At 37.6% G+C, this 22,131-nt stretch overlaps 1 protein-coding gene across 4 annotated transcripts in view; it reads right to left on the reverse strand.

Annotated features, from left to right (window-relative positions):
- Positions 1-641: 641 nt before the first annotated feature.
- Positions 642-22,131, reverse strand: part of SERPINB11 (serpin family B member 11) — an 87,050-nt gene continuing 65,560 nt past the window's right edge. For 2 of the 4 annotated variants that reach the window (XM_044242844.1, XM_044242846.1), the window contains exons 2-8: positions 17,049-17,233; positions 15,980-16,039; positions 14,803-14,931; positions 13,986-14,103; positions 3,610-3,752; positions 2,557-2,712; positions 642-1,526 (exon numbers count right to left, since the gene is read on the reverse strand). In XM_044242844.1, the coding sequence (XP_044098779.1) occupies positions 1,122-1,526; positions 2,557-2,712; positions 3,610-3,752; positions 13,986-14,103; positions 14,803-14,931; positions 15,980-16,039; positions 17,049-17,233 (1,196 nt within the window). In that variant the 3' untranslated portion in view covers positions 642-1,121. Of the gene's footprint in view, positions 1,671-2,556; positions 2,713-3,609; positions 3,753-13,985; positions 14,104-14,802; positions 14,932-15,979; positions 16,040-17,048; positions 17,234-22,131 lie in introns of all 4 variants that reach the window. The other 2 variants (XM_044242847.1, XM_044242848.1) reach the window with 2 other exon arrangements.

Raw genomic sequence — 22,131 nt, forward strand, 5'->3', positions numbered from 1 at the left:
AAGCTATCGTCAGCTGCCACCCCTGCCAATGGTAAAAGAGGGTGTCCCAGCATCTCAGGAGGGAAGCACTGGCTGATTTTGGACTGCCTCTTTCAAGATAAGGTTAGGGAAGGGAGAATTGAGGGGATCCTCTGCTTTGCTCACATCTCTAAGAGAGTTCTGGAAGGAAGAACTTACCAAGAGGGCACCGAGAAAGCAGTAAATATGTCATGGCCATTATTATCTGATTACTACCTCATGTCATCTCGGATAGAAAACAAGAAGGACTTCTCTTTAAGAAGTTTTTTCAAATGTTTTAAATAAAAATCATTTTTTAATAAAAATCTGATTTCTGGTTTTTGCTACTCTGAACTATAACTCACTGCATTATTGAAAAAAGAAAGAGGGATGGAAGGAGAGAAAGAAAGAGAAGGAGAAAGGAGGGAGGGAGGGAAGGAAGGAGAGAGAAAAATGAATGAAGCAAAGACGGAAGGAACAAAGGAAGGGGGAGAGAGAGGCAAAGAGAAAATCTATTATTCAAAGGGCTGAAAATATTTGACCAAAAATTCCATGAAAATGTTCACTGAATTAGACTTCTTCTTATTTAGTCTCCCTTTATAAGTCATTTAATTGCTGTGGTATATTAAAAATCTTTAAAGAACTGAAAGCACTTTATGTATTTATTATAGCAAATACAGAATTTTGAACTAAAATTCATGATGCATCTATACATTCAAGGAAAATTACAATATTTAAAAATCCCATCAAAGTTGAAGCCCTGAAATTGGTTTTCTGAAGGTAGTAGATTGGTCACTTATTCAAGAGGTCATGGATATATACAAGTCAAACGAATTGAACCCTTTCAAATTAGTCTCATTGACTTGATTATGTCACCCAGATAACACTTAAATGAGGCTCCAAAGACAAGAGAACTAGAGGATCTTTTTTGTAAATGTACCTTCTTCCATGATTTCCATAATCTTAAGGTTCACCAATTCAAGGTATAAGTTGAGAGAGATCATAAGCCCATTTTGCAGATGAGCAAAGTGAGGTACAGAGGTGTGGGGGGATGAACTGCTTTTAGTCATGGGTTTGTCCCTGCACCTCCTCTATGACTCTGCACCTTGCTCAAGCCTGTTTGTTTAGGGAGAGGCGAGCTTGCCACAGAAGAGGATGGTGTTGGTATGGCTGTGCCTTATGAAGAACAAGAATGGGTGGTTTGCCAGGAACTGAGCCCGGATGGGGAGTCTTTTCACAAGGAAGCTGTCCCCAGTGGCTGCTGCTGCCTCGGTGCCCTCTTCGTTGACATCCACAAATGACTTGTGGATGACCTTTGATAAATACAGGCCATCAACCGGTGATATTCCAGAAAGATCTGCTTTGATCTCGTTGAAGATATCTGTCATGCCCAGAGAATTTAGCAGGGAATTTAGCTCATACTGGATTTCAAGCCTGAATCTGGGGATGTGTACTTCAACTTCCCTCTCCACCATGTTAGCAGAGCTGGTCCACTCGTAAAATGTCTTCGCATTCAACTGCTTCTCTATCTGAGAGACAAAACACAGATGAGTCCGCATGAGCCAAACACATGCTCTCTGTATTAAATGCTGTCTGTTTTATAAGTCCCAGTGTGAATGATTCAATGTATTGCTTGCTTTCTTTTCTACTTTGAAAATGTGCTCCAGTCCCATCTGGAAAAAAAGAAACAGAATCTCACACTCAGCCACGTCTTCCCTGTTCTACTATCTTTTATCCACATTTTCTAAGTCAAGGTCTCAAATGTCAAGGTCCCAACCCAGATGTTTCAAGAAGCCTTCCCGGCCCCCCACCTGCTTGCCATACTGTTTAATCTCCAGCAGGCACTTCCTTCCTGACTTAGAAACCCCTGACTGTGGCCATCCCAGCTGTGGCATAGCTCAGCTTCCCCCAAGATCCCAGAAGCATGGCTGTTCTCCTAAGAAACTGTTTGTCACTCCAGCAGAACACTGGGAAGATCCAGCAAGGCCAGGGTAGAAGTGTAGTCACTCAGGTCAGTGGCTTGCGGGCTTCTGTGCGGGGCAGTGTTGGCTGCAGCCAGGGATAGGGGGTTAGACCCAAACTCCTCCCACCACCATGTCCTGTTCTCAGTGGCTGTGGCACTCATTTCCCCCACAAAACCAGGATGCTAATAAGAGTGACTAGCTCAAGCATGTCATAACTGGGCTGGAAAAACTGCTCCTGAGAGGGAAGATGGCTTAACCAGACTTCTGTGGCCTAAGACCCTAAGTCGCATTACAATTTCATTACTACGGAATGATGTTTCCCAAGTGTCAAATAACCAGTAGGTGTGGTACTTGTACAAGATGGCACTTTTGCCTCCTTGTGCCCTCTTGGGTATAAGAATAAATTATTCCCCCAAAATACACTGTCCTGAAGGCAGGGACCAGGGTCCCCCTCCCTCTCACAGCCCCTGGGGCAATCCCACCGAACCCAGAGTGTGGCTGAATTAGGGACTGAGCACACTAATGTCACAGGGTACACATATATGGCGGGGCGGTTCAAGCACACATGCGTTCTCTGCACATTAGCATTCTTTACCTGTTCTAGACTGGCCGTGCCTACTGGAAGCAGAATAATCATGCTTAGTTTGTTGTTAACATAAGGCAGCTCGAGAACTTGCATCTGCGGTTCCTTTATGAAGGCTAATTTGTATGTTCCAGTTTGATACATCATTTCCACAAACACACTTTTACCCTATTTTTAAAAAAGAGGTTGTAATTAGGTAGAATAGTTACATATATGCTTGTACATGCATATACACTGATTCTGTTGCCTAACATGAATATCTGCATTAACACTGAAGGCATAGATGGGGCGCCTGGGTGGCTCAGTCATTAAGCGTCTGTCTCCTGCTCAGGTCATGAATCAGGGGGCCCACACTGGGCTCCCTGTTCGGCAGGGAGCCTGATTCTCCCTCTCTCACTCCCTCTGTTTGTGTTCCCTCTCTTGCTGTGTGTTTCTCTCTCTCAAATAAATAAAATAAAATAAAAAACACTAAAGGCATGGGGAAAATATAAATAATAAAGTAACCCTTTATTACTTCCCTTTGCAAAGGTTGTTTTTTATTTTAAAATAAGCCATTGTTAGAGCCTAACTAGCTCAAATGATATATATAATTATCTGTATATAAAATACATATATATAGTAATATATATAATAACAATAATGTTTTCTCAAAACAAAGCCAACATTACCACCTAAAGTGATTTGTATGGAAAAATAACATCATAGGATCATTTTCTTTTTTAATCCAATTGGAGACTGTCTAGGAGAAAAACAATATAGATAGTTTTATTGTGCTGAGATAACAACCACAGCATATGTGGAGAGAATGTGTGGATAGGGGAAGAGTGAGGAGAGAGCAGGCTCTCTTCTCTGCTGGATGGCTCCAGTGTCCAAAGGCTCCAGTTAGGTGCCCTGTGAGAAAGGTTACTGTCACCTCATGAGAAAAAATGAAAATAAAATTCATAAAAAACACAAAGAAACCTATGGAAACCTAAACCAGTATTTTCACTAAAACTTTCTAAATTGTCCTTAAATGATTATTGCATTCTTTGGAAATTGTCATTAGTCTGAAAACAAAATACTTACCTCACTCAGCTGAAAAGGGCTTTTAATTGTCTCTCTTTCCTGAAACTTATTTTGCCATTGTCCTTTGAAATATATGGCGTTCACCAGGACCATTACACAAGAAGGGTCGATTGTTCCCTTTCCAAAGAGGTTTGTGACTTTTCCTTATAATAATAATAAAAAAACCCAGATAATGTATTTGGATTTGAACTTTGGTTTATTAATAACAGAGTTGAATAGTGACTAAAAATTTGGAACCATTTCTTTTTTAGGGTTAGTTATAAATTTGAGATGCCAGGAAAACTACTTTATCTCCTGGCCATCAAGACTATCCTTGTCAAATGAAGTTGATGTCCAAGAATTGAATATTTTGTCATTTCTAATCAGAAGATGGCATCTAGGGAGTAGTTATTATATTAACTAATGATCAACTTGTCTTATACCTAGTTATACCCAATGCTTTTCTATACATTACTGCTTATTTAAAAAATATTAATAATCTCTTATGGCTTCCTTCTAATATTTATCAGGCTTTATACTTGCCAACACCTCATCACACCTAAATATTTTAAGTATTCAATATTTAAGTATTCAAAAGATCATTCTTACAATATCCTAGCAATTAGTGTATTTCAAGTATATACCAAGACTTAAAGTAAATACATACCTGAAAATCAGAATTTAAACAAAATATACAATCAGATATACCAATTGGATTGAACACCAAGCCTTCTTGGTGCACTGCAATTTAACATTTTTGGAATATAATCTTAAAATTGGAAACATAGGGACATCCAGAACATTAGACTCTAGCTTAATTTTTCCATTACTTTTCTAATTAAATTAACAGATCTGAAAAATCTATAGACGTTTTTAAGCATTTTCCAACTTAATACAAAGAACTGAATAAATATATATTAACCTGCTCATCTATTACTAAGCTTGAATAACATCTATCAATCCACCAATCAAGAAATACTGTTGAGAGTTTATCACTGGTAAGTGAAATAATAAGATACAAATACGTTAGAAATGCGGTCTTTATTCTCAGAAAAGTATTTATATCACTGACATGTTCTTCATAAATGCAATTAGCTCTAATACTTTAATGTTAATACTTTGTTATTTCACCCTAATTTTGTTACTCAATAAATCTAATTCTCTCCTATATCAAGGAATATGATTGTCTACATTCTTAAACCTCAGAAACTATTGGTACAATGAGAATATGGCACAGCCACGCAGAGACAGATTATTTCAACATGGTAATTGGTACATCTCTAGTTGGGTAGATATAGCCTAAGGACAGAAAGAACTGAAAAAAATATCTTAAGATACTGTTATATTGTATTAGTATTCTTGCTTTGAGACCATACTTATGTTAAATGATGTGATTTTGCAATAATTTTGGTGGCACTGGAATCTGGAATTTTTGACACAAGATAAAAGAGAAATAGATATAAAAAGGGGGGCGTTAAGTAAAAATCCTATGAATCTGTATTTGAACTGGTCATATCAGTAAGAAATTATGCTGTATTTCATCTAAAATATATATATATTCACTGAGAAGTCCTATAAACAATAACCAAGTCAGTTTCAATGAGTACTCTTGGACCCAGATTTATGGTCTCTAAGTATCATTACTCATTAAAATTATTCAGAATCCCCTTGAGAAGTAAGTAATTCTAGGTCAAGAGCAGGACATGAGCCTGGAACCCTGGTCAAATTGGAAAGTGAGAAAGCAATCAAATTCTGCAGGGTAGTGTCAAAAGAACTTAGGAGCCAATATAAAAATGTGACTCCTGACTAAAAGGGGCAAACAAATTGAAAAATCTCAAAATGTTTAAAATTATGAATTCATAAGGATACTTAAAAAGAGAACTCAGTGGCTGGGGCACCTGGGCGGTAGAGCTGGTTGAGCAAATGACTCCCCATTTTGGTTTAAAGAACGATCTCAGGATTGTGAGATCAAGCCCCACATCAGGCTCTATGCTCAGTGCAGAGTCTGCCTAAGACTCTTTTCCCCTCTCCCCTGCCTTCCCCCTCTTTCTCAAATAAATAAATAAGTCTTAAAAAAAATAAAACTCTATCTTTGAAGGATGCTAGAAGGAATAAAAAGTAGTTTTGAAACTGGTATTAAAGAGAAAGAACTCAGCATTCTTTTTTCATTTTTCTCATATGAACTGTATTTAAAATAACCAAATAATTTATGAGGAGAAGTTTCTCATATAGAAATATTCCAGCTTATAAAGAAGGAATGCAAGAACTAGAATACTGCAACTTTATAACTCCTAATGAAATAATGGACCTAGGCAATTATCATCAAAGGCTACTAACATCATAAAAAAGGGAGTGCACCCAGACATTATTTCTTTCCTGATGGAAACACAGCACCTCCAATGAAGCATATTTGTCAAAAATAAAAAACAAACACATAAGCAAAAACCACTAGAATCTTAATAAGTTTCTAGGTCTAACTGCCAACTTAAGAGAAATATAAAAACAGAGGAAATTATTAAATGACATTTCAAGGTGTAGTCATCATCATCTAAACTACGAGAAAATGCAGGCAAATATTTGTTTCCTTCAATGAATTTTCTGTAAGAAAAAAAGAGAAGGGTAAATTAATAAAAGACCAAAATAGAAATTATTAAAATATCAAAAAAGTTGTAAAGAGATGTGTCTTCAGGCAATAAGAATGCACTTTATGACAGATCAGTATCCCTGGCAAGAACTATAAGGAAAGCTGAATACATTTTTTTTTTAAATTCTACACTGGGTTGTTTCTGAAGCAACTGTTAATCATAAGTAATGGAGATGCAAAAACCTGAGCAGAAAGTAACTAAAAGAGACAGAGAAACTGAGTAGAACCGTCCACATCATGAGAAAGTTGGGGAGACCAAAAATAGAATGCAAAGAAGCAGGAAACCAGTACAAAAGGGGTAAAGAGCTCAGAGACAGGAGAAGCATGAGCAGGTGAGCTCAACAGAGGGTTCTGGACAAATTTTTCCCACAAAGTATAATGAAGTTTCAAAAGTTGTCCCAAGCCTCAATAAGAAGAAACACAACACTGTTTGTATTTGCAAACAGTGTATCTGATGCCCTTCAACGGATGAATGGATAAGGAAGATGTGGTCCATATACACTATGGAGTATTATGCCTCTATCAGAAAGGATGAATACCCAACTTTTGTAGCAACATGGACAGGACTGGAAGAGATTATGCTGAGTGAAATAAGTCAAGCAGAGAGAGTCAATTATCATATGGTTTCACTTATTTGTGGAGCATAACAAATAGCACGGAGGACATGGAGAGTTAGAGAGGAGAAGGGAATTGAGGGAAATTGGAAGGGGAGGTGAACCATGAGAGACTGTGGACTCTAAAAAATAACCTGAGGGTCTTGAAGGGGCGGGGGGTGGGAGGTTGGGGGAACCAGGTGGTGGGTATTGGAGAGGGCACATATTGCATGGAGCACTGGGTGTGGTGCAAAAACAACGAATACTGTTACGCTGAAAAGAAATTTTTAAAATTAATTAACTAATTAATTTTTTAAAAAAAGAAGAAGAGGGCGCCTGGGTAACTCAGTGGGTTAAGCCGCTGCCTTCGGCTCAGGTCATGATCTCAGGGTCCTAGGATCGAGGCCCACATCGGGCTCTCTGCTCAGCAGGGAGCCTGCTTCCTCCTCTCTCTCTGCCTGCCTCTCTGCCTGCTTGTGATCTCTCTCTAACAAATAAATAAATAAAATCTTAAAAAAAAAAAAAAAGAAGAAGAAGAAACACAACAGGAAGTGAACCAAGAATTTAAGATCTACTTTAGTCTCTCAGTGCTAGAGAAAATATAATTGAAGGTCAGGACCTGACAAGGTGGACAAGGTGTTTCATAATACAGAAAGAACTGATCCACTGAGAAGATACAGCCGTTTAATATCTATGCATCTAATAACACAGCTTCAAAAAATGCACAGCAAAACTGCACATAACTAAAAGGAGAAATAGAAAAATCCACAATCATAGTGGAAGATTTTAATACAGCTTTTTCAGTAAATGATTCAAAAAAAAAAAAAAGCAGACAAAAAAATTAGCAAGGCTATGCAAACACAGGCATCAAAATCAACAAAGTTGGCCTGATAAAATTAAATATCTCTCCCAGGGATGCCTGGGTGGCTCAGTTGGTTAAGCTGCTGCCTTCAGCTCAGGTCATGATCTCAGGTTCCTGGGATTGAGTCCCGCATCAGGCTCCTTGTTCGGCAGGGAGCCTGCTTCTCTCTCTGCTTCTGCCTGCCACTCTGCCTGCTTGTGCACACACTCTCTTTCTCGCTCTCTGACAAATAAATAAATAAAATCTTTTAAATAAATAAATAAATAAATAAAATATCTCTCCCAATAAGTAAAGAATAGACATTATCTGTAAGTGCACATGAAAATTTTACCAAAATCAGAACATGTTTTGCTGTAAAAAGTCACAATAAATTTCAAATAATTGAACTATTATGTTCTTTGACTACAAAAGAACTGAACTAAAAATTAATAACTAAAAAACAACTAGAAAATTTCCAAATTTTTGGAAATAGAGCACCTTTTAATAACCCATGATTTGGAGAAGAAACCTCAATGAAAATTAGAAAATATTTTGAACTGAATAATTATGTAAATAAAATAAATGGAAAATTGTGAGATGGAGTTAAAGTGACACCTAAAAGGAAATCCATTTTCTCAAATATGTACATTAAAAAAGGAAGATCTGAAAATCAATCATTCATCTCAAGAAACTAGAAAAAGAATAGCAACTTAATACCAAGATAGTAAAAAAGAAGGAAATAAATGATAATCACAAATATTAATGTAATAAAAATCTATATTAGAGAAAATAGAAATCAATTCTTTGAAAAGACTAAAAAACTATAAATCTATACTAAGGCTAATTAAGAAAAAATTCACGTTTAGATTTCCAGGAATAAAAGACAATATTATATATCCAAAAGTCATAAAGAAGATAATATAAGGTTATTATGAGCAATTTTATGATAATACAGATAAAAATTTAGATAAAATTGACATATTTCTTGAAAGAAAATTCAAAAACTTACACAAGAAAAAAGAAAATATAAGTAGACCTCTATATGCTAGAGAAGCCAAATCTCTCAATTTTCCCACATAGAAAAAACCAGGTACAGAGGGTCACGAGTGAATTCTTCCAAATATTTAAAGGAGAAAAATGCACACTAACCTCACATAAATTCTTTCTTGGAAATTAGAAAAAGAGCAGAAACATTTGCCAACTAGTTTCATGAAGTGAGTATAACTTTGTACCTGAACTGACAAGAGTATTTCAATAAACAAAAACTAAGTTCAAATTCTTTCATGAGCACAGGTGTAAAATTTTTAAGGAAAGTATTAAGAAATCAAACTCAGTGATATACAAAACGTACGATATACCATGACCAAGTTTGGTTTATCTTAGGACTAAAAGGTTGGTTTAACACTTAAAAAATCTATTAATGTAATGCACTATGCACTAAATTAGCATAATAAAGGAGAATCATAGCTCATAGATATAGAAAAGGCTTTAATACAATATGGTTAGTCATTTGTCTCAAAAATTCTTAGAAAAACAGAAATAAAAAAAAACTCCCTTAATCTGAAAAAAATGTTCACAAAAATATCTGCAACAGGGGTACCTGGGTGGCTCAGTGAGCCTCTACCTTTAGCTCAGGTCGTGATCTCGTGGTCCTGAGATAGAGCCCCGCATCGGGCTCTCTGCTCTGTGGGAAGCCTGCTTCCCCTCTCTCTCTGCCTGCCTCTCTGCCTACTTGTGATCTCTGTCTGTCCAATAAATAAATAAAATCTTCTAAAAAAATCTGCAACAAACATTACACTTAAATATATATTATTAAAACCATTCAGTAACAAGATATAAATCCAGAAACAAGATATAACATAAGGATGCCCAGTATTAGTACTTATATTCAACAGCAGGCACTAGCCAGTAAGAAAAGAAGAAAGGTTGAAGAGGAAATGATTGTACTTACAGAAAATCTAAAATAATATATAAACTAGAATTAAGAGAATTCAGCAAAGTTAATATACAAAAGTCAATTATATATTTCTACATCAACAACAAATAAAATTTGAAATAATTGATACTAGTTAAAATTTAGTAAACACTTCAAATATCTGAAAACCATTTGTCAAAATACATATAAGACATTAACATAGAGAAATACAGAAAGTCATTGAAAAAAACTAAAGAGGACCTAAATAAACAGAAGTAAACTTCATGGAAATGGATTGAAAGCTGAATATGATAAAGACGCCCATTCTCTCCAAATCTATAGATTCAATATATATCATTCCAAATAAAATTTCAACCAGTATGTTTAACAAAGGCTGATAAAGTTGATTTTAAAAGGTGTATAGATTCCATTTATGGTGAAATCATATGGAAGTTGCCTTTCTCAGTCTGACTTATGTCACTCAGCATTAATACCTTCTGGGCCATCCGTGTTGTCACAAATGGCATGATCTCATCCTTTTTTATGACTGCATAAAACAACAACAAATGAATAAACAAACAAAGAGCAGGATCAGACCTATGAATACAGAGAACAAACTGGTGGTTGCCAGAGGAGAGGCAGAGGGAGATAGAGGCTTCCACTTATGCAATGAATAAGTCAAGAGAAAAAAGCAGCATAAGGAATACAGTCAAGGATATGGTAATAGCAAGGAATTGGGACAAATGGTAGCTACACTTGTGGTGGACATAGCATAGCATAATGTATAAACTTAAATCACTATGTTGTAAACTTGCAACTAATGTTAACATTGTTAACAACTATATTCAACTATATTCAAATAAAATGTATATGGAATGCAAAAGACCAAGAAGCTAAGTCAAGGCAACCCCAGAAGAGGATTAACATTGAACTTAACACTTCTGGTTACTAAGATGTATTTTAAAGCCACCATAATTGTGGTATTTTCGTGAGAATAGACAGATGGAGCACACTAAACCCAGAAACAGACCCACACATATATGGTCATCTAACTTATGATAAAGTTTACATTGCCATGTAATGGTGAAAGGATCCTCTCTCCCTATGTCAGCTAGATGTCCATATGGAGTGGAATGATTTTTTTTTAAATGAATCTTGACTGTAGTGAAACAATAAATGTTCTAGTAGATAACATATAAAAGTATTTTCATGAGCTAGGAGTAGACAAAGGATTATTTTAAAGTAATGCTAAGGTACTGACTATAAAGGAAAAGATTGATAAATCTTACTCCTTTCAAATTAAAAACTTCTATTCATCAAAGGCACCATTAAGGAAAGACACAAAATGGTAGAAATTACTTGCAACACATGTATTCAGTAACTCCTACTAAAAATGCATAAGAAAAAAACAGACAAACCATCCCTACCTGTGGGCAAAAGATTCAAATAGGCACTTTACAAAGGAAGATAGGAAGTGTATGAAAAATGTCCAATGATGTCATTCATAAAGGAAATGCAAATTAAACTAACTACAATGACTAAAGTTAATAAGACTAACACGTGTTGGCACAGTTGAGCAATAAATAAAACTCTCATTCATTGCTTAGGCAAGTATATTGGCAAACCACTTTAGAAAACCGATGTCTACTAAAATTGAATATACATATACCTTATAAGATCAGCAATTCCATTCCAAGGTGTCCATCCAACAAAATTACATACAATATATGTACCAAAAGATGTGTATCAAAATGCTTATAGCAGTGCTATTCATAATAGACCCAAACTAAAAAGGTCCCAGTGTTCATTAAGACTCAGTAGAATGGATAAATATATTGGGTATTTTCAGAGAACAAAACTGGTATCAGTGAAAATGAGCAAATCATGCCAACCTGTAGTCACAGGGATGACTCTCACGAATAAAATGTTAACCTAAAAAAATCCTAAATATATGCTTTATGATTCTAATTACATGAACTATTTAAATAGGCACAACTAATATACTGTAAAGAAGTTAGAGAAGTCTTAATGTTTGGAAATAGGGTGGGTTAGTTTCTGGGAGGGGACACAAGAGTGGCCGTGGAGTGTGCCCTTCCTATTTCTCTGACTTGGTAGAGGTGGAGGGAGGTTACCTGAGGGCATTCACTTCTGTGATTATTTTCTTTGTGATAATTCAACTGAACAGCAAACATAGAATGTGTGAACTTCTCTATATTTATTTCAATCAAAAAAGTTTAATTCAAACATCAAGACGTAAGAAACATACTGACCAACTGCAATGTATAAATGTTATTTGGGTCCTGATTCAAACAAAAAAAGAGACAATTGATGGAATACAAAAACTCAGTGCCTATTTGTTAATATTATATGATTATTTTTAAATTTATAGATTAAATAATGGTGCCGTAGTATTTTCTTTTTTCTTTTTTTTTTTTAAACATATAATGTATTATTAGCCCCAGGGGTACAGGTCTGTGAATCGTCAGGCTTACACACTTCACAGCACTCAGCACAGCACAGACCCTCCCAGTGTCCACAACCCTCTCACTACCCCTCTACCCACCCCCCAACTCCAGCAACCCTCAGTTTGTTTTGTGGGATTAAGAGTCTCTTATGACATCTGTGTCTTTGGGATAAATACCCAGGAGTGCAATTGCAGGGTCATAGGGAAGCTCTATTTTTAATTTCTTGAGGAATCTCCACACTGTTCTCCAAAGAGGCTGCACCAACTTGCATTCCCACCAACAGTGTAAGAGGGTTCCCCTTCCTCCACATCCTCTCCAACACATGTTGTGAAAAGAAGGGCCATCTGTACCCCAATGTTTATAGCAGCAATGGCCACAGTCGCCAAACTATGGAAAGAACCAAGATGCCCTTCAACGGATGAATGGATAAGGAAGATGTGGTCCATATACACTATGGAGTATTATGCCTCCATCAGAAAGGATGAATACCCAACTTTTGTAGCAACATAGATGGGACTGGAAGAGATTATGCTGAGTGAAATAAGTCAAGCAGAGAGAGTCAATTATCATATGGTTTCACTTATTTGTGGAGCATAACAAATAGCATGGAGGACAAGGGGTGTTAGAGAGGAGTAGGGAATTTGGGTAAATTGGAAGGGGAGGTGAACCATGAGAGACTATGGACTCTGAAAAACAATCTGAGGGGTTTGAAGTGGCGGGGGGGTGGGAGGTTGGGGTACCAGGTGGTGGGTATTATAGAGGGCATGGCGTGCATGGAGCACTGGGTGTGGTGAAAAAATAATGAATAATGTTTTTCTGAAAATAAATAAATTGGGAAAAAAAAAAAGAAATTAGAAATAGAGCTTCCCTATGACCCTGCCATTGCACTACTGGGTATTTATCCCAAAGATACAGATGGAGTGAAAAGAAGGGCCATCTGTACCCCAATGTTCATAGCAGCAATGGCCATGGTCACCAAACTGTCAAAAGAACAAAGATGCCCTTCAGCAGACAAATGCATAAAGAAGACGTGGTCCATATACACGATGGAGTATTATGCCTCCATCAGGAAAATAAATAAATTTAATTTAAAAAAAAAAAAAGAGATGATGCCATCTAGGTTGGGATGGCTCCTTGTTTTTAAAAAAAAAAAAAAATTAAAAAAAAGAAACAATAGACTTCTCAATTGAGTATAATAAAATATTCAGCAACTCACTAACCCAGCTGTTCTGTTTAATCTGTGAATAAACAATAAAAATAATCATTGCTACCTTAAAAAAAAAAAAAAGAGTCTCTTATGATTTGTCTCCCTCCCGATCCCATCTTATGCAGTGGTATTTTCTTTTAAATAACTTATATTTTTGAAAGGAAACAACCTGAAAAAAGAAAAAAAGATGGTTTCTGGAATCTGTCCTGGAAGAGGTAAGGGGAAAAGCGCGAGGGTATAGCTGTAAGATTGGCTTTAGGTAATAAATCCTGCAACTGAGTGATGGGTCAATAAGGATTCGTTATAGTATTCTCTCTACTTGTTTTTCTTTAAATCTTTCCTTAACTAGATATTTTTAAATAATGAAATGGACACATCTTTAAATCTCAACATTTAACCTGCCAATTTTTTAAAAAATTGATAATTAGAAGGTTTATTTTAAAATCGTGAAAGGTAGATTTAAATTTAACTAAATTTAATTGCAGAATGTACAACACTTCTGTGAAGTAGAAATAGTGTTCTCATTCTCAGAGTCACTGAGCTTAGCTGCCAATTAGGACAAAGGATTGTAAAGGATATTTACAAATATTCCAAAATACTTCATTTCCTCCATTCTTGACCTGCTTAGGTTGGGTCCAGGACTTCACTCAGCTTCCTTGTTAGCGCTGACTCAGGCAGCCTATCAAAACAGTGCAAATAAAGTTTGGAGACACATGTGGGACTTATTCTTACCATTAGTTTTACTCTCAACCCAAGCATTAATAGTTTTCCTTGTTTCTTCTGGAGACTGTTCAAAATCAACAGTTTGTGGTACGGCTTGATAGAGTTTCTTAGAACAAGTTAAATATTGCTGTAAAAGAAAGAGCAATCACGCAAAAAAATAGTGTAAGGGAAGCCAAAGTCTACTGCTCTGTGTTTTCTAAAATCTACAACACAGAGACAAAAGCAGTTTGTGTGTGTACATCTGCAAGAAAGCAAAATCCATATGTACTTATTCTTAATAAAACCAAATGGATTTAAACAATCAAAAAGCTTTCCAAAAGGAATGTTCAGAAATGTTTGGTTGTTCTTCTGTCATATCACTGACATGTTTTGCTCTAGAACACTTGAAGCACAATGGCAGTACACTCTCACTCCTCTGATCTCTCGAAGCCGACGGATGGGAGTTACCGCCCCACACTCTAGATTGGAAAACTGAGATCTAGAGTGATTACCCAAGCAAGGACCAGAGTGAGTACATTTTGCTTGTTTGAGGTCTAATGGGGAGCCAGGTCTCCCCATGGCGTGTGTGAGTGTGTATCTGTAATTCTTCCCTGACCTTGCTTCTTGGGCAACTTTGGTGGTTTTGGGGGAAATAAAATTTTTATGTGATATTTCACAACTTTAAATGAGAGTTTGGCAAAACCATTTCGCTGGAACTCTAAGTCAGCTCAAATTTAATCTCTTAAAGATGAATGTCGCGCGGCTCTTCCTGCTCTTTACTTATTTTATGGTGTGATAGGTAGAGGATGCCGAGGCAGCCTTGGCCCAGCATTCCATATGAACGTACCTGATGGAACACCATTGCCTTTGTCCCGTAGAGTCTGTTGGCCATGCTGAGGGTATAGTTAGAGTCTGGATGGTTGATTTGAGAGATTAAGACTCCAAACTCTGAATGAATCCTTCCAGCTTGGCTGCACTGAAGCATCAGTAAACAAAGAATGGAGTATTAAGTTGCTTGATTTCTTGCCATCAGAGGGTTATACATACATGAAAACAGTAAGTAAAGAGCAAGATGACTGCCTCTGAATAAAAGCGTAGAGAATACGAACAAACAAGGAGTTGGAGAGTTGAAGTCATGTTCCTTCTCTAGATTTCCTCTAGCACAATAATCTCAGCACGCTGTGACCTTACTCATAGATTGCATGCAGAATTGTAAGCTATTGCAAAACACATAAGCACTTGCTGGCCTTAGTGGGTTAATCCAAAAGCACCAGTTTTCAAAAAGAGATCCCAATGGGTCTTCACTGAACAGACCTTACTCACCCATCACAGGAGCAATTCTGTTAGACCTACAGCTCTGATGCATCTGAACTCAAGGACATTATAGGGGTACACCTTCATTCCCTAAAGAAAAGTTTCCCAAACTATGAGCTTCGATTCCTCACAAGTGGATCCTATGAAGCAAGTATTCTGTGAACCTATATGCATTTACGTGCTTTCTCAATCACGATGAAACACAACCATCTTCATATGTGAATTCTATACAATTTCGCTTTCAAAAGGAATTCTCCTACTAGAAAAGAGCAGGTATCATGGTCCCAGGCAATGTAGGCTGGGCAACATCAGGCCCTGTTTTCCTGGGGACTAACTATAAGGTAAACCATCAGTGTCCTTTCTCAGTGCCCCCACTGAAAAAAATCTACCACTCCATAGATGTGGCTGGCAGACTCAATCCCATATGGAGATATATGGCACAGTCCATTAAAGAACAGAAAGTTGGAGCAAGGATGACACTAAATGGTATGATAAAATCTGAGGGACTTTATCAGCATTATTAACATTATTATCATTATGTAAACTCTATAGGCCATAGAGATAATCGGGAAGACCAAAGGAGTGAATCAAGGGAGACACGGCTAACCCTTACCGGCCAAAGAGAGGTTGTTACTCAACCCCTGCGCTATAATCTCTTGGTGCTCTTATGTTAAAGAGCATTTGACAGCACAGCAATGATATTATCATACCTTAGCTGAGTCCCTGAACTCTGGTTTTAATGACTCTGAAGTATGATCAAAGTGAAGCACCTAGAAAAGAAAAACAGGGATCGACGGGCATCAAAAGCAACATACAGTCTATAAAAGTGAATATTTACAAGCGTCTGTTTCTCCGTTTCAGATAAAGACCAACAGTAACAGCTAACATTTAGTCATATTCTTAGTACTGAACTCAGCCTTCACATCTTACTGAGCTCTCTCAACGGCTTTACAAGTAGACGGGATCATCCCGTTTCCCGCTTAAGAAGATGAGCTCGAGAGACATTCCCTGACAACCATCTGCCAGGCTTCAGGGACGGAGCTGTTGTCCACGAGCTCTTCTGCCCCCTCCCACCAGTCTCGGGCCATTCACTAGGACAGTGACCATCTGGGGTTCATGTAAAACATTACATGGTGTCCCAGTACAATACCTATTCTGAGAGCAAGAAAATCATGAAATTGCATCCAAATATGGAGTAAAGAAATAAAGGGCAAACAATAATATGGTATGTGAGTACTCTAGGAGTAGTTAAGTGATGTTTATCGAGATTTTCCATAGCAATTAAAAATATATAAATGGAAAAATCACTGTATATCAGCCTATGTAACCTGAAAAGTCACCCCTTTTCTCTCAGTCTCTCTCAGCTTCCCCCTCTGTAAAAGGAAGATAATAACCCCTACCTGCTACACAGGGCTCCTATGAGCTTCAAATGTCCTCATGAATATTTTTAAAAACTTGAGAGCTTTTAAAGTGTCATTAAGGTTTATGTACCTCACGTATGTTCTCTGTCATTTATGAATCTTGAAAAAGTAAACTGCAGAAATGAAAGCATGAGAGCACCAAAGGGAAGGGACTGTGTTATATGTGTTATGATATTTGTATCATCACTACTGCATTATTTAAGCCATTATTCATTTTAAGAAATATGATTTTCCCAAACGTTTCTCCTTTCACAAGACGGCAGAATTTCCTTGGTATAAGGATGTGAGCATCTGGCTGACCCACAGGGGTACACAGAAGACCTCTAGGCTACAGGGAGATCTTAGCTGTGTTCCATACCTTTTCCATCTGCGCTGCACTGTTTCCTCTGGCACCAAGGAGGACCATACTTAGAGCATAGAGCAGGCTCAGTGGTGAAAAGAAGATGTTATCTCCTACGTTGTTACTGTTCAGCTCTTTGAACACATCAAGGCAAAATTCAACGTTTGCTGTGCTGAGGGAATCCATTTTATGCCCAGCACTATCTGAAAACAGATGGGAGAAAAAAATCCAAGAATATTACTTGGAAATACAGATAATCTATGGGGTTCAGTTACTTAATTTCACGAATTTAAGAGTCTGGGCACACTGTTTCATGAAAAATTACATATTCTAGTTTTCGAGAAATCTGTAAATGACAGAGGTGCAGATTAGTTGCAGATTCTAATGAATAAAGATTCTGTTCCTTTCGACCAGTAGTTCAAAGCTGTCTCACTATAATTTGTGTACATTTAAAGTTGTTTGCCACAAAAGAGCAGAAGGAATTAGGTTTTTGTGTTCTTACCGTCCATACCATCAGACTCCCCCTCATCCTGGAATTTGCACAGAAAAATTCTCAAGCTTGGACACCTGGGTGGCTCGGTTGGTTAAGCATCTGTCTTCAGCTTGGGTCATGATCTCGGGGTCCTGGGATTGAGCCCTGAATCAGGCTCCCAGCTCAGCGGAGAGTCCGCTTCTCCCTCTCCTTCTGCCTCTGTCCCCCACTCAAGCGTTCTCTCTCTCTCTTTATCTCTCTCTTTCAAATAAATAAAATATTCAAAATAAAAGAAGAAGAAAAATTTTCAAGTTACACAAGCTCAGCCAAATAAAATGCTGTCCCACTAGACTGTCTACCTTCACAGCCTCATAGGAGGAGAACACTTTTCTATTTCCAGATACCTTCAAATTCTCCCTAGATGGCTCAGTAAAAAAATTGAATGCCTGCTGTTCAGCCCTTCCTTTCCCTTCTTCTTTGCTAAGAAAACACAGATCTCATGAAGCAACTTCCACTTAGCCATGTATTCAGAAAAGACTTCTCACCTTCATGCCTGCTCCATGCCCCAGGAGCAAGCCTTGACTGGCTAAAGCCAATTGAAATAATTCTTATCCCACATTAGTGACTAATTAGGTACAGACTTTGTGTTATAAGAAGAAATTGTGAGGTTCTAATGTACAGCATGGTGACTACAGTTAATAATACAGTAATGTGTAGTACAAAGTTGGGGCGAGTAGATCTTAAGCATTCTCACCAAAGGAAAAGAAAAAAAAAAAAAACAAAAAAACAGTTAACTATGTAAGGTGAAGGATGTAATCTTGGGAAACATTCCCCAATGTTGATGTGTATAAAATCATTACACTGTACTCTTTAAATATATAATATTTGTCAATTACTCCTCACTCAAGTTTGGGGGGAAATAAATAGAATTTTAAAGATCTGAAGGTGCCATGATTTTTGCCAATAAGGACAAAAGTCACTGCAGAGCTTCTAGAAGAAGCCTCCCTTTGATAAAAGATTCACAGGGGGAAGCCAGCCCTCTCTTTCTCAGAGCTGTTTTGTCTTCACATGACTACTGTCAGGACAGCTATTGTGGGACTGTGACGTAGCCAGCCCAAGGGTAAGTCAGATGGCAGAGTGAAAAGGAGGACAGAACTGAGTAGACAGATTAACTGAGTAGATAGATTAACTGAGTAGACGGATTAACTGGTCCTGGATCTGAACTGCAGGGATTTCTTGTCGTGTAAGATGATGTTTCCTTATACTTTAACTCGTTTTGACTAAGTGTTCTGTTACTTGCAGGATTTCTTTCAGGATTTCTTTATACACCATGTCTGCTAGAGCCAATTAGCCTACCTACCTCACATTCACACATTTCTAGCCCAGCTCCATTTTTTTCCCTCATTTAGTCCCCCAGTGATATGGAACGACTTCATTCCTCTTCTCTCATCTTCTAGATTATAGCTGTGCACTCTTATAGAACCCAAGCCTAGGCCTATATTCTCCAGGCTATTATGACAGACAGCAGGCTATTATCGCCACCTGGGTATATTTATTTTAGTTACTAACTTGCCTTGTTTTCAGACAGTACATATCCGAGCTGAGCTCACTGGAAGTGTGTTCTCTGGGGTGTGACACTGTTGAGTTACTGATTTAGGCGTTAGTGTCACACCTGTCACTAAAACATAGGGCTTTGCACCTTATGAGCCAAACAAAGCCAAGGCCTAGGGTGAAGGCCTCAGATCTGGGGCAGGGAGGAGAGTGCACAGCTCAGCACTTCTCAGGCAGAGAGAGACTGAAAGGAAACATGTCACTCATGGACTTTCAAAATAATAACCCACCAAATTTATATGGCAAAAAAATGGTGATGACACATCCCTATAATTGAAGTTGGTTTTCCTAAAATAATCATTAAGGACTAGACGCTACCCATTCCATTCATCAGACCACCCAGCATAGTATAACAGAGCCTAGAAGTTATATTATAACAAGCCTGGACTGTACTTCTCTTTGTTCCCGACAGTTTTTTTTAAAGGTACATAACACAAAAGTTTTACTAATCTTATTTAATGAAAATACTAGCATATACCTTTAACAGGACTCTGTTCTTCAAGTTAATTGTAATAGAGTTCTCTGTAACAGGTCTAATAATAATAACATCCTTGGAAGTTTTTTATTTTGTTGCTTTAATAAGAAACTGATTTTGGGGGTGCCTGGGTGGCTCAGTGGGTTAAGCCGCTGCCTTTGGCTCAGGTCATGATCTCGGGGTCCTGGAATCGAGTCCCGCATCGGGCTCTCTGCTCAGCAGGGAGCCTGCTTCCTCCTCTCTCTCTGCCTGCCTCTCTGCCTACTTGTGATCTCTCTCTGTCAAATAAATAAATAAAATCTTTTTAAAAAAAAAGAAAAGAAACTGATTTTGGTCCAATAATGAAGCATGTCCAAATCTTACACTCTTCATACTGCATTCTGCATTTCAGTATATAGAGTTAGCTAATGGGGTCAGGATCTAGAATGCAATTTCAGATTCAGAAGTAAATGTAAACTTTATTCTTCTTAAATCTATGTCACATTGTCATTATAAAAAGCCTGCCTTTATAGAAGAGTTAAGTAGCCCTACAGTTAGGGAGGCACCTAGGGAAAGGATGCGGGGATATACGGATAGATCACCTATGTGAGCCATGCCCTCTTACATTATTTTTTTTATTTTTTAAAGACTTTTTAAAAATTATTTTTGCAAAAGAGAGAGAGAGCATGAGCAGGGGAGGGGCAGAGGGAGAAGCAGACTCACCACTGAGCAGGGAGCCTGATGCAGTCTTGACCCCAAGACCCCGAGATCATGACCTGAGCCGAAGGCAGTCCCCCAACCAACTGAGCCACCCAGGCACCCTATGCACTCTTCTATTATTAATCTGTCTGTTTCTTTCTTCTTTTTTAACCACAAGCATAGAGGACTGAAGTAATCATACCCCTTGGTTTTCTTCGCACAGCCATCATTGGGCCACAGTTCTCTTCTTTGCTTATTGACTTCAACCCAATTCATTTCTTTTCTCCTCCATCTCCACAGACAACACTTATCATTTGTTTAAAGCATGTTCTTTTATTTACATGTGTCCTTAAAAATGTTTCCTTATTTTATGCATTTTTTCATTTTCATAAATGAGCTTACATTAAATGATTTATTTTTCACTGAGTACTACATTTTTAAGACTCATCCAGGTTACTCTGGGAACATCCTCTGTTGTTTGTAAGTACTGTGTCTTTGTGCTTCCACATTTTGCCTATCCACTCCCCCGAGGCAGACACCCAAATGAACTCCTCCTCTACACCATCAGCAAAAGAGCTATGATGGGCATCAATACACACATACCCCTTTCCACAACTGTGTGTGATTACTTTGTAAAGGAAATGACTGAATTGCAGATTTCGTGTATGTGCCAAGCACTGCATACATTATTCAGAATGTAAGTCCTACAAGATGGATCATGTTACTCCAGTTTTGAAGACAAGACAATGAGGGTTTGGGAATTTACACACTGTAAGTGGGGGAGCCAGGATTTGAACACCAACCCCTCTGCTCTGAAATCCATGCTCTTTCCACTTGCCATTGGATACTACTCAGATAATAAGCTTTAGTTTAGGTAAAATGGTTTTATTTTTATGGCATCACCATTATTATCCCTATTTTATAAGGATACCATCTTACCAGAAAAATTAAGAAACTTAGCCTAAAATACGAGGTATCAATAGGTTTACTCTAATAGTTAATGGTTATTAAAATATGGTATTATTTTCCGCACTTCACAATAAGATCTTCTAGTTCTTCAAGCATTTAATTCATAGCACCAAGAAGAAAAGCTTTAGGTTTAGGTTTTTCTCAAAAATTACTGGGAATATATCCTATGAATTAATGCATGACCTTTGGTATTTGGCACATTTATTTGCAAGACAGAGTTTTCACTATCATTAACCTAACTCTTAAGAGCTCTACTTTCATCATCCATTTTCCGAAATTTCACCCTTCTGGCTGTTAGCACAACAGAGTATCCACGTTAATCTTGTGTTCAGTGGATTTTATGCAATAACCTTAATTGACTGTTTCTTCTAGATCTGAGTGGTTGTCTTTGTGAGACACCGACACACAAACGTGTCGATGAATATACAGATTCTTATTCACCGAATAGGTTAGTCTTCCTCACTAGACTTAGCACTCCTTGAGGGCAGGGAAAACCTACCTGTGAAATGATCCATGTCTTGCACAATCACACCATAATGGATATGCATTAGAGAAATCAACAGTATAAATATTTTACAATTTCTAGTCTAACTTCTAGTCTAATTTATGCAGTTGGTTTAAAAAAAGAGGACACCATGAAAGACATAAGTCCCAAGTCACACAGAGCCTTACTGCAGATGCACAGACCCATGGAAGGACTCTGAAGTGAGCTCCCAAAGAAGGAAGGAAAGGCCGAAAATGTCTTTTAGTGTACACTTCTGTCCGCTTTCAGACAGAGGAAAATCGCTCCCAAGCAAAAGCAATGTGTAATCTGGAAGCTCTCATGGGAGAAAAACAGTAAAAGGATGCCCAAGGCTGTAGCCCTTCCAGGTTAAGAAGGAGGATTTCTAGAAAAA

This window comes from Neovison vison, chromosome 3 (genome assembly GCF_020171115.1).
Source record: "Neovison vison isolate M4711 chromosome 3, ASM_NN_V1, whole genome shotgun sequence".
In the NCBI taxonomy this organism is placed as follows: Eukaryota; Metazoa; Chordata; class Mammalia; order Carnivora; family Mustelidae; genus Neogale; species Neogale vison.